The following is an 18,863-nucleotide window of genomic DNA, read 5'->3' on the forward strand; positions in this document are numbered from 1 at the left end:
TCTTGATAAACAGTATATTGAATGGCAGACTAATTCATCTCCTCCTGTGCTATATTATCCATTTTGCTTCAGTGTTGCTTATTTGACTGGACAGTTTCATCATAAAATGTTTGCTTTGCCACCTCCACATTCTGCAGCCATCAATCAGCAGAAGAAACTCCTCTCTCCCGTAAGAGAGAAACCGCTCAAAAATATGATCAACTAAGAGGTCTCTTGAGATCATCTCCGTCTGCCTTTTTTATGTATTCACATAATATTCCAGCATATTTTTGAATTCACAGTCAGTGGGTTTTCCCATCTACTGTTTCGATTCCATGCAAGGTAGCCAAGCAAGACTATAACAGATGGCAACATGGAGAAAGCAGTGAAGTTCAGCTTCAAGTCAAATGAACAGAAACATGGCAGGGTGAAAAACTTCTATAAGAGAAATTAATTTAGAAAGTAAGCAGCATATGTACTACACCATTTTTTGTAATTTTTTCTGGATATTTGTTCAGGATATAATCAATGACAGAATAAATATGATATCTTCTACCATGCTTTCAAAAGAAAATGAGAATGTGATTTCTACTGATGTTTGTTTGGAAATAAAATTAGTTTTAATCTCACTATTTTACCCCCCAAATTAAGTGAATAAAATAATTTCTCAAAATATTCAACTATTTATTTGGTTTATACCAAGATCATTCAGCCCATACCAATGGGATTGAAAATAAACAAGAAAATAACTTTTCCTGCCACTTTTTCTCCCCTGTGACATGGGCCCTCATTGCATCACTGACAGGCCCAGTTTCTAACTTCATCAGATGAAACGAGTCAATTATTTTAGTGGAAGCAGGCCAGTGTGATGGCTCCGATGTCTGAGGTACTACATTCTTCATTGTCATTGGGGAACAAAGCATCCTCAGCTTGCCAATACTTTCTGCTACTAAGTCTATGTTGTCTGATTCTGTGCCACGTGCAGACACACTGCTAATTTCTCTTTGGATCAAACGTGATGAGCGTTCTAATTTTCTTTCACAGCATATGCTTCTTTCCAACCTTAGATTCCCCAGGTAATTTTAATACTCTGTTACCACACTTTGTTCAAAGACTGTGCCAAACATTTGATCTTACAAAAATACATGCATTTTATAAATGTAGACTTTTTAAGTGTATGAAAGATGTGTAAAAACAATATTTTGGATTTAACACTTTAGTGTTTAACATTTAAGTGTGAAGATCAATCTAACTGTCTGAAGGATGAAGGGCCGCAAACTAACGATTATTTTGACCATTGATTCATCGACCCATTATTTTTCGATGAATTTGATACATTTTTATTTTATTGCTCCTCCTGCTCCCCCACACACATTTCCCCATTGTCCTGCTTGTATTTTGATGGACTAAGACGCAGAGTGGGGGAATATATCATGGATTTTGAATGTCCACCAGCCCAGCACTAGAATTTTAACAAAATGATGTTTCTTCTTAGTTTTTATGATCAAAGATCTATTTTTAACTTGCCAATGTAATGGCTTTGTCATGGTAAAACCGTTGTTAATAACATTTCTTCTTATATTTTTAGTTAATCATTAAATCATTACCATCACTGTAATTAATGGAAATAAGTGTATTTAAACACATAAACACAGCTTAAGCTGACCAGTAGCACCTGGTAGTACTTCGCTCAACTATCTGATTGTGACGTAAAAAGCTCTGAACCTTAGCACTAAGCAGGAAGTGACTGACAAAAAAAACAATGTTTTTTTTGGAAGTTGTGAATCCATTTAAAATCTCACAAGATAAGAATCTGGATTTTTTACATAAAACGATTTTTTCCCCCACCTCTGTTGATTTGATCTATTCTCTGTTGCAGCGCTACTTTGATGAGTTGTGTTGTTTACTAAATGCTTCCAACAATGTTATAACAGTGGAATATGTTATTTTATTCACAGTTAAGCCGTTTTCCCATATGCACTTCGGATAACATCTAGATAATTACAGGAGGACTGCTCCGGAGATTCTCCCGACCTAGCCGTTCACATATGCTCCTCACAGCGGGGGACTTTCCCTGTCAGAGGGGAGGGGGGTCGGGGGATTTCCTGAGGTCCGCTACATGACGCTATAATGAGAATATTTGCCTTTATATCAATGCTATGTGTAGTCCAATGGAATGACAACATCCACAAAAGAGCGGTGAACAACATACTGACGAACAGAAAACATAATGAAGCCGTTTAATTACGTGCACAAGATCGTTGTGGTCGCAGGCAGACACTTTAGGCAGTCACTGAATATAACCGTCATTCTCTTCCTATTGGCTCGAGGTGAATTCTCCGGAGTATTGCTGAATTCTCACATCAGCTCACTCGGACTTTCTGCGGAAAAAATACTAGGGGTCTGGCCGGAGAAAAACTCCTGGTAAAGTCTGTGTGAAAAATTCGGCTGTTTGCGTTCACATGTAGCCTAAAGCCCCTCCGGGTAGCCTAATCTCCGGAGTTTTTCAGGAGATTTCTGTATGTGTGAAAAGGGTTTTACATTTTGATTTCATTTCATTTACATCAGAAACTCCAGACAGTACACCCAAGAGTGTGGATTGCAGCTAGCTATATTAGCTAATACTACATGTGGCTTCATCATTCCACCAAGTCATTCCAAATGAGTCGACTCAAATGCATTTTTAACCAAACTAAAGGTTTTTTTCCAACGAACTTATCCGCTCACTTGATCCCACACTACTTTGTTACATCTTACAACTACCTGTATATTGTTATAGGAACTGCTCCTTTAAATATGTTATTGAAAGTGGTTGGTTCTCCCTGTTGAGACACACATTCTATGTACCCAAGTGATCCTGGCCTAGACACTTACACAGACACACACAGTAACACTTTTCCAGTAGCCCACTGAGTCATAGTCTCAGCATGTATATTTTATGGTAACTCTAGCATGTGTGAGTGCAGACAGGCATATGGGGTTGATCTTGTAAACCGTGTAAAGTGGCGTGAATGTGTACATGGAGTTTTGTTGCAAAGAAACGGTTACTTAGCAGCATGTGTGTTTGTTCGTGTGTGTGTGTGTGTGTGTGTGTGTGTGTGTGTGTGTGTGTGTGTGTGTGTGTGTGTGTGTGTGTGTGTGTGTGTGTGTGTGTGTGTGTGTGTCATGGAGACAGTTACTAGGCCAGCAGTCCTATGTAGTGAACATTAGACGTGTTTGTTTAGACTCTTAGGTATCAGTCAAAGTCACTTCTTATCCTCTTCTTTCTTAAAGGAGACTTTTTTTTTCTGCATCACTTGGCATCCTGAACCTGCTTATTCTGCCTGCCAACTTCGGATGGGCAGAATCTGAATAGCAAATAAAGAAGATATTGATTAGCCCACTTGAGGTTGGAATAAAGAGGCAGTGTTCGGATGATAAATCCAAAATGGAGCAAGCCTTTTGTCATGCACTGCCTGTGATCTTGTCTGAACGTCAAGGTCTATTCAAATATTTGAAGTCTTTTTTACCTGTGGTTTGCACCTTGAACGCTCTACCCCCGATTCCCCTCATACAACTCTCCATGGGGCTTTTCATCACCTTGACAGAAACCTGGCGTTTGGTAGATTTATTCACTTGCTCACGCACAAAGTCATTTTAGTGATTATTTTCCCCCAGAAACTTTAAAAGAGGAGTGCAGGAGTGTGCATGCTTAGAGGAGAATAAGTGAGTGCTTACAGGAAGAGAGGTACATATGAAAGAGGAAGAAAAAAACAAGTTGACTTTTGATGGTAAGCATGAGGAGACACAAGTGGATAAGTACCTGCATACAAGAGGATACTGACTGAGCCCTTTTGTTGGATATCTCATACAAACAAGTGTCCTCTTGTCAGGAAATACGGTGTGACCTTTGTGGAAAAGTTATTTGCATTTCAATGAAATCAAATTTTCATCCTTAATTTCCATCCTTGTTCCGTTTTGCACATCACAATTTTCAACTATGAGTTAACTGAACTTTCAAGCACTGTGACAGCAAATTACTTTAACACTTAATTCAATGTAACATGTGCCAGCTTAATTAGTTTCATTTTATGGTTTGACTTCTGTGCAAGTAACTTCTGTATTAATCAAATTTCATCATGCAAAAGATGAAAATGTTATTCAGATGTATTTAAAACTGAAAGACATTGGACTCATTAGCATTAGTTTTGTAACAGGTTTTCATATTTTTAAAAAGACATTTCATTCATTTCATTTTGGTATCTTATCTCCATCTGTCTATTTAAGTTACAACTCCGACTGCTTACTGTGTCATCCTATTTATTTTTCAATAAGGGGGGGGGGGGGGGGGGGTACAGACTGACAGGCAGAGAGAGGGAGGTGAGTGAGAAGAGACAGAGGATGGAAGTAACCGAGGGGAGAGAAACAGACAGAGATGCCCCACAAAGAACAAATGGCTGGTTAGTAATAGATGAGGGGCATCAGCTTACACTGAAGGATAAAAAAAAGCAGTCAAGCAGGAGATACACATCTGTCATCTGCTGTCTCACACACACACACACACACACACACACACACACACACACACACACACACACACACACACACACACACACACACACACACTATGCCAGCTGGTAGAGTGTGATGTACCTAGTGACTATTGTTCCATGGCTCATGCGTCTTTCTGGATTGATAACCTGAGATGCCCCCTTAGAAAGGCTTTCTGAGGGCCATAAAGTAAAATACTTGCTAAACTTTACCTTGACCTTGTTTGGTGGTTGATTAGCATTTTCAAAGTTTGTTTAAATAAGATAAATATCTGGGTAACTTATTTTAAAGTTGATAAAATGCAAATTTCAATTCATACTAGCAGACTATTCGAAAGGTAAGAAAGCTCTTAGAAAACAGTCAAGATTTAACACGCCTAAATATGAAACAGCATTATGGGAAAACAATGTCAAATGGGTTTGCCGAGTGTGGCGAGTGCAGTTCTACACCCTTGAGTCCTTCTTGCAGGTTAGTGATAGGACGATCTTAGATCTAGATGGATTAGAATGTGTCGACAATCCGCCAAAGCAGAGAGATTGTAGTATTGGGCCACAGTGTACAGTCTACCTGTTGCAGTCCACTTCTCATACACATACATATCCAACGGTTTTTTTCTCAGCTAAATCACACTACTTGCTACACCGTTTCATGCCGTCATAACAGACATATACAGTTAAACCGATCATAGCGAACTTGAGGTTTGACTTGCATTTTTTTATTCCAGTCCTCTCTTGCTTCAGCAGGATTGATGGATGAAAATGAAAACTGAAGCGTAAGAGATTAGGTTTGCATTTTGAACCCCTTTTTGACAACCACAAACAGACAGCATCCTAAACGGTATGCCGAGAGTCAAACAGCAGCAGCCACAACGCAGTCATCAGAGGCAGATCTCTTGCCGTTGTTTTAATTGTAGCTGCCTGTGTTATTCTGCTCACTCTTAGTTTTGCCATGTTATTAACAAGCCTCTCCACACAAGACTCACCTGTTGTACTTGAAATAATAGAATCGTGAGTGAAACTGATTGATTAACACTTGTAACTTGTTTGATTATCTATTTAAAACCAGTAATGTAAAAATGTCAGTTTTTTGGTTTTATGCTGAGTTATATTTAAATATTTCTTGACAGTCTATCCATGTGCACAGCACTTCTTATCAGAATTTCTACTTTGGTGTCAAAATCCAACTTTATTCAACCATCCATCCAACCCAACCACTCTATACCTTCAGTGTTGTGCAAGATTTTCAAGCTTCCTGGATTGAATAAAAAGCTGTCATTGAACATAGAGATGGACATTTAATGCAGAAATCCTATTGTTAAAACACTGAGAACTGTTGAATGAATATTCAATGCTTTGAATGATAGCTATGTTAGCATAATCCCAATGCAGGGCTAACAGGTTACCCAACCTTAACTATATAAACCTTAATGTTTCTGAGCCATTGGTGACAATGGTGGCGCCAATGATCATTAATGTCAAGAAAAGTGAAAATAAATACATTTGTTCAAGTTGTACTACTTACTCTAGATAATCTTGTCAGATTACTAGCTAGAACAATTGTTTGTCGACAACTTGGATTTAGTGTTGGATGCTAAAAAATATATATATATATACAGTGTGAGTACAGCTGAACTTCCTTTGTGATGGAAAATATTGTCTAAGTAATGTTAGTGGGGTACTAAATGCCAGCTCTAAGGACAAGCTTGCAAAAACACTTAACAGTTATGATATGCACCTATAAAACAGCCGAAACAGTCAACAATCTATCAGTTTTGTTTCTTGGTTTCAGGGTGAGTTTAAATAGAACAATGGAAGACATTGCATGGCAAATTGGAAAACCAATCATTTTCTGCTCCAAGATAAGCTCATCCGAAGCCCTAAGAAAGTCAAATCTATATTTTGGAACACTACTGTTTCCCATGGTAAATAAAAAGAAGAAAAACATTGATGTATACTGAGATAATATATGATGTCACACAGCTGTAGTGCTTAATCATGGAGGGGAAGACATAGAGGGAGACAGAGTGTGAGAGAAAGTGTGATTATGGTTCCATGAAGTTTATTTCCTAGGTGAGTAGGAATTCATCTTCCAGCTTCCCTTTGGGATTTTTTCCAACAGTCCTCAAGAGTTGTACTATACAGTTGGACTCTCTGGTGAATGTGGGGGTTCTTGAACTATTCTAGCAAGGACAAGGGGATAACAGAGAATCCTTGAATGTCAATGTTGATGTTTTTCCATCTGAATGGGAACATTGTAAGCCCTCAGCTTGGGTTGAAATGACCTCTCCTGGTAGTACAAATGCAGGTGGAAAAGCTGTAAGAGATAAGCAGATAAAAAAAATAGTTTCTTCTTCTTTGAAGCAATACACAGCAATACATTTTATTTAGCCTTCTACTTCTGTGTTAAAGAAGCGGCTAAACAAACATTACACTGCTCGCCGGGTGTTACACGACAAACTAGCAAAATGTCAACATTTTGTGATCCTCAATCAAACATTTTAAGGAAAATTATTTTCTCATAAAAAAAGTTAAAACAATTAAGAGAGGTTTAATTATAAGCTTCATGTTGAAAATGTGTTGTTTTCTGACCAGGCCACAGCAGGGTTTCTGGAGTAGTTGCTAGGTAAACTGTTAGCTTGGCTTTTTGCTAGGTTCTTAGCTTGTTTTTTTAGAGTGAGGGTTTCTCATTGTATGGATTGTTATACAGCTAGCCATACAACAGTGATAGCCATCATATCACTTCATACAGGGTTAATAGTGTAGCCTAAAGCTGAAAAATTATATGTATATTCTTTAAAGCATTTTGTCTTCAGCAGTTACTTTGTAAAGGGTGACATTCAACCTAGCTATCAGTATGTAAAAATGATGCATACACAGTTCTGCCTCAAACCCACTTAGATGTTTATTTGACTCCATACGCCCACATTTCTTTCCCTTTCCTTGCTCTGAAGTTTAATTCATGATTTTTTTTCTGCCTTTTCCTTCCTTCTATCCTGCCTTGGCTGCTACTTTCCTCCTCTTCTCTTCTCCCTGGTGGGATGTCTCAAACGGCAGATTGGCAATATGAGGGTAAGGCCTTTCTCCTCCTTTCTTCTTGTGTTAACCGTGTGTTCAGTCATTGTGCTGGATTATTAACCCCTGTTAACCCTGTAGAGATGACAGGTTGGGGGTTACATCTGCTGATTGTGGAAGAAAGGGACATGACTCTGTTGTCATCGCCAGGTTCCTTACCTCAGCTCTTTTTTTTTACTTCATTTCCGTCTAATTATATGATTACAAAGCTGTTTCCCAACCCATCCATTTGTTCTCAACAAAAGATAAATCAATGAGAAATGTTATCAGTTATTCCAACCCCTGTTTTCCTGACATTGTTTTAAAGATGTTGCCCTATCAGCATGATTCAGCTTTCACAAAAAACGTATCTAAATAACTATTTCTCTACTTTTCTTCGACTCTTCCCTAAAAGTAAAGTCCCTTCCAACCAGCATTGTTTGTCAGTACGGACACTTCATTGACCGTTCCTTCTTTTTATTCATTCTTCTGCTAGCACCACTCAAACCTCATGTTCATACATCTAACTTAATAAAATAACTTTCCACACATTGCACACATTCTGTTTGATGCATAGGCCTACATTATATCCCCAGAGTCTCATTGAATTTCAAAGGGAGTCTCTGACTGATTGTAGCAGTCATTTATATTCAAAGCAAACAAATATATATAGAAAATGATGTTAATATTCTTCAAAATTCAGTTTTATACTAAAATCATTTTCAAAAGCTGTGAAATCCTTGAATGTTGCAATCATAATTTTCCTTTTTTTTCCTTTGTCATCTTTACAGAATGTAAACTGTCGAGGTCGGGACCCCCTGCCACTATTGTTGCCATAGATGAAGAAAGCCCAAACGGTAAAGTGTCCTGCTGTGCTGTGTTATTTCTTAATTCTATGCCACAAAATTGACAAACACACCTCTACAACCTTTAAAGTGTCAAGTGGAAACTTTGGTGAGAAGTTCTTCAGATAAGCGTCACCTTTTACAGTGTGTTTAACAAACACTGTAAGATGATCTTCACCCCTTCAGCAGATGCTGGTTGGTATGTCATGTAACCTGAACTCATTAATATTCATTTTGCTGCCGCTTTTAGAGTCACAGTTTGAGTCTGAACCCTTTCCCAAAGTAAAAGATTAGATGATTCAATTTAGACTAGTTCACCAGCTTTATCATGAACAAAAAGAAGACATGGCTGTCTTTGTGTCTCAGTGTGATGGCTTGTTCTATGGTGTACTGCCTTTGTCTTCGCTGCTGGAACACACAAAATAAAATCCCTGTACTTCAAACCAAAGGTGGAGATGAAAATTGCGATCTCATTGCGATGAGATTTGCACTATTCACCGCTGCACTGTTTCATATTTAGTCATGTAAATATTAGTCTTTTCAAAAAAGGTCTACCTCCTCAAAAAGCGTTAACTCGCCTTTTGAAGCAAACAAACACCAGTATACATTTAATCAACCTGGCCCCCTGAAATTTGAGCTGCATCCTGATAAGAGTGTGAGGGTTCAGGGCGGACCCACTGTGAAATCTTTACGTGCTTCAGGGCGTTCCAAAGCCAAAGTCGCCATTTCTGTGAGATACCTGCAGACTTTTCTGTCGGACTCACTCATATTGACGAAAACGGTGATAAGTGAAAGATGATTGTGCACAGAACAATGGATTGTCTAAGGAAGAAAAATCACCAGGGAGTAAATCTGTAGGTGTTATGACAACTTTTTGTGTTGGTTATTTATGTTATACTTGAGCCTCTGCTTTCTTTCTTCTGTTTATACAAAGTGTTAACTTGGTCAAATACACTCATATACTTCTCACTACACACGGGATGTCAGTGAAGTCAATGAGGATTTAGTTCACAGGCTGAAGGGTGGATATTGGGTTTGGGCGAAACAAGCTGTGGACCCACCCCCCATTCAAACTCACAAATCCAGCCAGTCAGGATGAGACCTGCGGGACAACACTCCACACAGAGGACAGAGGACAGAGCACGCACTAGAACGCAGGCACTGCTTCACAAAACTATAAATGACTTTCATCTACCTGCCACTGTTGCTGGTGGATTCAAAAATCTACCAGCCACTCGTTTTTTTTACCAGCCACTTCATTTAAACAGGCGACATTGTGTAATGACGTATAGTAATGACAGCTTATAGTATTTGAGGAAGAGGCTTTTTTATGAAGAGAAATATTTATTAAAGAAAATACTGATTTGCAGGCATCATCACAGTCATATCGATTTCTGCTGGAAAGTTTGAGTTTCATTTTGTCAACTACAGTAACTTACTGTATTTACAGCCACTCCTTTGACCACGAGCCACCACCACAGCCAGCTTCTTTTTCTTTTCTTTTTTTTTTACCTTTGACCTCAAGTGAAGCGAGTCACAAGTTAAAACACACCTTCAGCAGGTAGACCTGTTGAAATAGGAGATGCAAATCTGTGCTACACTGGGCTCAAGTGACACTGAGCATAAGCCGTTTCAGCACATAGCCTATCACTGTGAACACTGACACGAGGAGGAGATGTCTGTGGTCAGCGAGCGTGTCGGCTGCCTGGCTCTGCTCATGAAGTCAGAGCTGAACAACAGAAAACCAGGAATTAATTGATGTTGTTTTCTGTCACAAATCAATCAGTTACGTTACTTTTATTTACCCACCATCGTGGCCGGTAGATTGGCAGGCGGTGGATGATCCAGATCAATGCTTTTCGAAATGTAAAGTTACAGCCAACAGCTGTTAGCTTAGCCTAGCATAAAACCTGGGGAAAAAACAGCTTTAAAAATGTGTTATACCTTTTGTTCAGGCAATATTAAGTCTCAACTGGTATACCAAAAATAAGTGACTGTATCCAAACAACAAGTAGCCCCATAGACAACACTCTGTGAATATAAAAATCTCACTTTCTAACAAGAAAAATGCTAATTAGTACTTTTAAAAGTGCTGGTAGGACAAGTAAAACAGTAGCTTTTTCCTCAGTTTATGCTTAAATAATCTGACAGCTGCAGACAGATACAAGAGTCGATCTCTTCAGTGAAACAAATATCCACATTTTTTAAAATTATTTTGGATAGATTCTTCTCTGGAATATAAGTAAGTCAAAGTTAGGTTAGAAGGTATTTTTCCGATTGATACTGGGTTATAGGCCAATTTAATTATTGTTCAAGATCTTTTTTAATGAACTATATACTTTTTTGTTTTCCAAACCCTGACGTGTAGTGTCAATCTGTTGTTTTGCAGCTTAATTCCTGAGTTAGTTTACAAAAGATCTGATGATGGACATTTTTTGACAAGAACCCCTAATTTGAATATTTGAGATAAATAGAAAAATGTTCCCTCTTTTCTCTCCTGCCACCTTTAATCACCTGACAAAACAAAAAGTAAGGCTGCATGAGTTTTCAGACACCTTTTATCCGAACACCAAAGGTAATATATTCAGTGTATTTTTATTTCCAGAGTTTGCTCAAACTGTTTAAGACCTTCATAGTTAATTAGTGACTCCTGGTTTGATGGCTCTGTTATTTAGACTATGCAGAGGACAAACACACAATCCCACAGTCTCCTGTGGAGTCAGTCTAACTGCAGGCATCTGTGTGCATATAAAGTTCATTTTTAGAAAGATCAAAGGAGGTTATTCATGGAGGGATCCGTTTTAATTGATGATTTTAATCCCTACTTTGGTCACAAGTAAATTAAGGCTTATGTTGGCCTCGAGGAAGGCCGACAAATCGTATGGGGGGAAGGTGTTAATGTGTGCTTTTAAATCAACCTCTTATCTCCGCTCTGAAGATTAATGTTCAGGAACAGAAACTTGTCACAATGTTTGCCTTGACTGCTTTTCGATGAGTTTTAAATTATGAGACCTGATCACTGTAATCCTAACTGACATGAAAAGAGATTAGCATAGCAACACCAGACAGGGAGGAGAGCTGAGCCTCACATCTACAGCACCCAGCTGGTACATCTGTATCACTTGATAGCTTAATGCATCATATTAAGCTAATCACCTATTTATCCCGTTCTACATTTAAACAGGGTAACACCACATTCGTCATTCACAATATTTGTAATCAGATCAAGACATGTGTGTTATATTTCCATCTAACTCAGTGTTTCCACTATTAAGACGATAAAGATACAGAAACCAATATGAATGTGAATGGTGGGTGGCATTTCTGGCATATTTGAAATCAAGAATCAAGAAAACAATACGTTATTAAATTTGTTATAGTATGATTCCAAAGGTCATCTTGGTCGAATAATTTAAAGGTAGAATTAGAAATCGTGCATCCTCAATAAAAAGGAAACTCTATCCTTTACTGTCAGGGGGGCAGTGTCTTTTGTGTAGCCTAACAAACAGAACCAAGGAAAAAAACTCAGCAAATCAGTCTTTCTACACATTCATAATGCATCAACTCAGACAATGATATCTTCATTGTGTCTCTTCCGCTCTTTATACTTCAGGTTGAAGATATTCAGACGTTATGAACTTAAATAAATGGACTCTAGAAGTGAGGACGACCATTCATTGATTTTAAACCAATGTGGATACGTCCTTGTATTGACGCTATCATTCAGCTACACAATAGTTGTTCCAATTCAAGATATGCTGATAATAAGCATTCAGCCTACAGATTGGTTTAGGGAGCCAAATGTTGTGCTTTTCTGTCATTGTGCATGTGTGGCAATAACTTTATATTCAGGTGATTTTTTAGTGTGTTCTGTACTACTGGCAGCTACAGTGTATGCTTACATGGCACAACAGTATGCATGCATATACAGGCATTTGTCTATGTCTACATTTGATTGTCTAACATCTTAGCTTGTTTGTTGGTTAATCTTAGTAACAGTGCAGTTGAGGAATCATTTCGTAATTGGATGGTTTGTTTGCATATTGCCATGAATCGTTCTGTGTCTGGCAAATAGTGTTCAGATTTAATAGAGTCTTGCTTTAGGGTGATTATCTGGGGTTGTTGTTGGCAAATAAGAGATAGACTCGAGAAAAGAAAAGAGGCGGAGAGAGATAAAGGGGGAGGCAGAGGGGGAGTGTAACAAGATACAAGTTTAAGAATTGTACCTCCAGGAAATGTCATAAAAGTTTATGTTATTGACATTGAATTGAAAGTGGTTAGAATGTGTGTGAGGGTGCCAGAATAGCCACATATGTACAGTCATAGCATAAATATGTACATGCTTTATTGCATGGGATTGTTTTTCAAGCACATTACACATTTTTACTGGCACGGAAAATTGCGTGTAATAGTGTACAATAATCTCCTCTTGTTGCTCTGATATTATTAGTGTACACTTGTAAATGGTCCTTTGCCTCGCCAATCAATCTTGAATATTGATATTGCTGTCCCCGAGCAGCAATCGTTTTCATTCCTTACATGGATGGAGAAGCGTTATTATCTGCAAAATATATGAGCTAAAGGCTTGTCCACTGAAGTCGCTTGAAAATCTCCAGTACATGTGAGCAGATATGCATTAAACACGAAAAGCAAGAACATTATTGTGAATCATCAGCATCGAACAGATGAAGTACAAATGCCGACACCTGTTCTTTCCCCACTGCAATTTTTGGATTAAAAAGTTTAAAAACCTGGATTACTTTTGGCTTTTATAAGATATAGAAGATACACAGAAAATATTTGAATTGACTTTAGTGGGTGTGCGTGGCAGACTTAGCCCTGTTCTGCTTGTTGTGTGAACACAGTCCATGTGTTCACCTTCACCCAAAGTGAATAAATTGAATGATTAAATTAACAATGTAATGCAGAAGGTTTTTTTTAACCTGCTGAATGTCACCCACAAACAGCGGATGCGCCATCTATGTTGACCAATAATTTCCTGTTACTTCTCATCGAGCAGGCATAGGCTGACATTGGTTTGGAGTTGTGTTTCAAATGAGTAAATGTAGAATGAATAACAGATATTTTCAATAATGTTGACTCATCATGTAGGGCCAGGTTTTTACAATGAACAGTAAAGAAGAGTACGAAAACCAATTTACAACCGCAAAAGGCAGTGCTGCAAAAAATAGAGCATTAAGAGAAAGCTACAGAAAACCACAACTCACAAACATGTGTGAAGTTGTTTTATTTTATTTCATTTCATCAATCCATGCACTCTCAATGTCTCCTCTTTATTCTGCTGTGTGAAAACTGCATATTGTCAATAACTTACGCTTTAAACATGATACCAATTTTTCAAACATGATGTGTTTTTATTTTTTATCACCAGAGGTTGCCGCTTAGTATTCAAAATAGTGAGAATGTAAATCAATGAAAGATGATATTGTAAGGTATGCAGATAGTATAAAAAGTGTGTTTTTATGGCCAATTTGAATTAGAAGATCCCTCTGGAGCAGGTTATGTGTGAAGCATTTAGTCAGCATGTCCATCTTGCCTGCTTATAAAAGAGCCAGCTTCTTTATTCTGAAAATGTGACCTTAGGGTTAAAAAAGCCTTCCTTAGCTATTAATCTCTCTCTGCTTTTATCTCCACTGGTGAATATATGCTCTGTTTTTTTTTTACCTCTGTTTTGGTCTCTACCAAATTCCCATTTAAATATCTGGGTTTTTAGCCTCTTAAGTATTAATTCAAGCTTACCTGCTTCTCAAAATACTGTCTTCCTAATATATGGTGAAGTCTTTAGAGCGTTTCTCACTGAAACAACAGAGAGGTTAGATTGAACCAAAATAGTAAATCTGTAAGGTGAGGAGAGCAAAACAAAAGGCACACTTTTCATTGGACAATATAGCAATGGGTAAAAAAAAAAAAGCATTGATTATAGTTGTTGTAATTGCAGCTAATTTTCCCTCTAGAGGACATATCCTTTGATAATGAATGAATTTCTGTGATTAAATGGTAACAGGGCAATAGGTAGAAACACGGTTGTTACACGGTCTGCTTTGCAGGTTGTCTCCTTGAAATCCCCTCCCCCAACCACCAGCTGAAGTAGCAGGCAGATGTGATGATTTCTTTTCAGTGCATGGGTTCTACCTCAAGCTAATGTCCTGTAGAAATTCTATTAACACGCTGCCACAGTCCTCGTTTTCTTTTTCTTTTCTCCTCATATTCTCTTCTCAGCCTCTCATTCAACCCAATCTTTCTTTCCTCAATCTTACCTCTGCTATCTTTTTAATTTCTCTCGCTCTCTAATTGAATTGTTCTTCCTCCTTTCCTTGGACGGTTTCTTCTTTTTGCCCTTTACATTGCCTGCTGCGCGCACACCCACAAGACGCCTACAGTTCTGCTAAAACACTTCAGAACACGGGTCAATTTAATCAGGTGCTGCTGGGTGCAGTATTCAGTCACACATCCTACAAAGTGAGGTCAGTGTGAGAAAAGCCCATTTATATTAGACGGTCCGGGAATTAAATTAGAAACAGTCACACAGGCTGTAGGCATTATCCGTCTCTATCTACTTTCCCCGTACTTGTTTTTTTCTTCTCTCTCTACATTTTGCAAGATAGATGCAGAAGAAACACAGAAGAGGGATAGCAAGGAATGAAACGGCTCTAATGAATTTCATCTTCTATCCCGTCTCTCATATAAAGAAACCAATTTCATTAAATTTCCCCATTTATTTAATGTCAGCGAATCACGACAAGGCATTTGACAAGGTTTCCATGGCAGCCCAGGAGGCCATGACCTAATTTTATGTTTGTCAGATGTGATATGAGATTGTTCAGTGCGCCGTGTGTTTATGGTGTTGAACCTGTGCGGCTGTGTGTGTGTTCACCTGGAGGGTTAGTATTAAGTATTAGGCAGGAATCCAGCACACAAACAAGAAAACACAAAACTTCTGGCCTCGTCAACTTTTCATAATCTCGTCTTTATTTCTCGTTCCTGTGTGTGGTTTACTGTGCAGCTACACTCATCTATGGTAGTTTGGTTCAAGGGTAGGGCCGAGTGAAAGTCAGTAATGCCTCATGCCAAGGTCCTCCCAATAATCAATGAGAAATAGTCAACGAGGGAGAAATGGTGATTCAAGGATTAAATCTATTTTTATATAATTCTCCATCCACATGTAAGTAACCTTGACCACACGAGTGCTGATTGCAGATGGAGTATAGCTGCTTATTGCAAATTCTTCACTGCCTGACAAGAGCGACCGCACTGCAAGAACCCGATTTCCATTAGTAGAAATAGACTAAGAATTCAGAAACACAGACAAAAGTCCAAAACTGAGTCAACATCAGAAACATGCTGCAAAATGAACAATAAGAACACATGCTACAAAGGCCACAAACAGATGCATTGACACCACACTTGTTGATGTTTTTTTTTTTAAACTATGCAGAGAGTAACCCTTCGTTCAGACCCAGAGAGGTCACTAGACCCAACAATACAGACGAGCTGAAGGCCGCTATCAAAGCAGCCTGGGGCTTCCCATAACACCTCTGACTGCCTCCATGCCACATGGACGCAGTAATTCATTCAAAATGAGCCCCGACCAAGTATCGAGTGCATGAATTACCATTCTTTTCATAAGGTATTTCTGTAATATAAATCCTTTTGAGATCCTGGAGATTTGATTTTCATGAGCTATAAGCCGTAATCATCACGATTAAAAAAAAAAAAAGACTTGAAATATTCCACTTTCTGTCTAAAGAATAGATCTAAGAAGGTCTCCCTTCTTGAGTTAAGTAACAGACAAAGTTGACTTATTCACGGTATTCTAATTATATAAGCTGCGCCTGTATATTGTTGTAAGCACACACTTCACTTTGTCTCACACTGAAAGCAAACAACATCTAATAATGTGCTGAAGTATAGTTCTGTGCTCTCTCACACAAACACAATAGATTTTTCTTTTTTGATAAATAATGCAGTGTGTTGAGCTGGATAATGGGTCTCTTATGATTCGGAGCTGCACAGAGTCAAGCGGTTAAATTTTGAGCTCCTCTAACGTTTCTTTGTCTTTCCTCCCCATATATTCTATGTACTTGTTCTGATTTAATCTTTTCATGTAAAGTTAAAAATAACCCTTAACAGGTAATAGCAGTGTAATCTAATCTTGAAAACAACGCACTGGTTTGTATGACTCACTCATGTGCAGCCAACAGAAGCAAACTTTTGGCCTCTGTCGAAGTTCTAATATTGAGATAAAATATTGCAAACAATTTGAATACGCAAGGAAGTTTGGCCTCCCTCTGTTTTCATTTTGACTGTCAATCACCGACAAAGTCAGAGATCTTCTATTCAACAAAGATGTTTATCTGTTTGCGTTTTCTCTCCTCTTGTGGAGTTGACCTTGCAGCCCTTCTCGTCTGCATTTCCTTTTCTTTCCTCCATTTTGATTGAAAGATAATATGCGGTCCTTCCAAAAAAAATATACGGCCTGACAGTTTCCATTCACATCATTTATGGTCTCACTGTTTATATTTCTCTGACTCTGTCTTTCTTTGCCTTTCTGTTACTCTCCTTCCCAAATCAATTCACCGCCCACAGTTGACTGAGAGTTAAATAAATCAAGTTTTGTTCCAGACGTGCCATCTGGCTTATTTTAATGCTCACTTTTATTTGTATTTTTTTGAGGGGTTGGGGGTGAGGTATCATGCAGATGAAATCACTGAAGTCATTACAACTTTTTATTCTCCACCTCTGAAGATTTCACGGATAGATTTCCTAACTTACTGTGAAATGTTTGATTTTATTTTGTGCTGCTCTTGGTCTTTGGTATTTTCAGGTACTCCTATTGAGGAGCAAACAAAATTTAAAAATCCTTTTCCGGTCTGCCCTTAATTTAATTTCCATGAGTTCCACAGGCTTCTTACTCTCTCTATTCTGTTTGCTTGCTCCTTCATTTCATTTCCTTTGACCTTGGCTGAAACCTAAATATAATTTCCAGGTATATGCAATCCATCGAGAGCACATAAAAGGCAGTACTTTCCCATTGCAGCCTCAGTTCTGTTTTTTTTTTTTTTACTTATAAAGTTTGATCTTGGACCAATTCTCTGGAAAAGTTATCTGAAGGAGCTCTGGACTGTGTGTCTCTGGCTAACTGTTGGGGTCTTATTGTGTTCCCAGGAACGTTATTGGTGGAGAACATGCAGATAAACGGAGTGGCTGAGGGTCCGGATCGTACCATCTCTCTGTCACTGAGGGATAACAACAACTACTGGGTGATCCTGGATCCTGCCAAACAAGCACTTTACCTCAACAGCACAGGAAGGGTTCTTGATAGAGATGTAAGGAAAAATAGAGACACATTTTATTTGATGTCTTTTACACTAAGAAGTAATATGTTTGGGTCTTATTCATGTCATAGAATCATACCCTACGGATTGGTTCCTCAGTGTTAGAAAGATAGAAATCCAAATTAATCTGGTCCGTCACGCAGGGACCACTTCTGTTTTTTTCCACATAGCACATTTGAAGCGCTGTGGTGCACACAGAGACCTTTTTCAGACGATAAATATTGAAGAAGAAATGTCTTTGCAGCTTCTTCCGCTTGCTGTTGTGAGTAACTCAAACAGTTTTAGCTCCATTTACACTGGAAAACAACCAGGTGTTAGCTTTGTAAAGTAAACCAGTCTATGATTTTTAAAGTTTTATTTGGCACTCAAGGCACCATAAAAGAGGCAGCCAGTCTTCTGTGCAAAATTTGAATGTCATGTGTTTCATTTGCTGGTTAATTATTTACCACAACTGCAGAATTGTATCCTTTGATTGAACATTCATCGCTTTGTTTTTGTCTTTATTTACATTTTTTTTTACAGCCTCCATCGTATATTCAGTCCATCGTGGTTCAGGTTCAATGCACCAATGAGCTCGTCGGCACGGTGATTTTACACGAAGTCCGCATCGTCGTTCGTGACCGCAATGACAACGCGCCACATTTCCAACAGCCGAGATACTACGTCGCTGTCAGTGAGGTAAAGACGCACACAATTACACATACACACTGCTTCTTTCTCTCATTGGCTAAAAGGAAGTCCATAGTACTCTCTCTCTCTCTCTCTCTCTCTCTCTCTCTCTCTCTCTCTCTCTCTCTCTCTCTCTCTCTCTCTCTCTCTCTTTTCTTTTGAACTACCTTAGAGTCTCTTGAATCAAGGGTCACTTATAGCTCTTATCCTGCCATGCTGCTGTCTATCATTATGGCAGGTACACGACACGGGGGTCTGACACCAGAGACGAGAGAGATAGAGAGAGAGAGATAAAGTCCAGCAAGTCCTGCATAAGTACAATAGATCAGTTGCAGTACAGAGACTTTCCCATGCCGCTGTGGGGTTCATGCTCTGTTCCAGCACTGCCAGTGTTATAGGCTACATCAACTCTGCAGAAATTGTAGCCTGGCACA

The 18,863-nt window shown here is 38.6% G+C and overlaps 1 protein-coding gene across 1 annotated transcript in view; it reads left to right on the forward strand.

Annotated features, from left to right (window-relative positions):
* Positions 1-18,863, forward strand: part of LOC109990583 (protocadherin-15) — a 184,322-nt gene that overhangs the window by 33,417 nt on the left and 132,042 nt on the right. Inside the window, exons 3-6 of the mRNA XM_065949432.1 lie at positions 7,563-7,577; positions 8,351-8,416; positions 17,591-17,751; positions 18,283-18,438. Coding sequence (XP_065805504.1) covers positions 7,563-7,577; positions 8,351-8,416; positions 17,591-17,751; positions 18,283-18,438 — 398 coding nt within the window. The remainder of the gene's footprint in view (positions 1-7,562; positions 7,578-8,350; positions 8,417-17,590; positions 17,752-18,282; positions 18,439-18,863) is intronic.

Source organism: Labrus bergylta, chromosome 21 (assembly GCF_963930695.1).
Source record: "Labrus bergylta chromosome 21, fLabBer1.1, whole genome shotgun sequence".
NCBI lineage: Eukaryota > Metazoa > Chordata > Actinopteri > Labriformes > Labridae > Labrus > Labrus bergylta.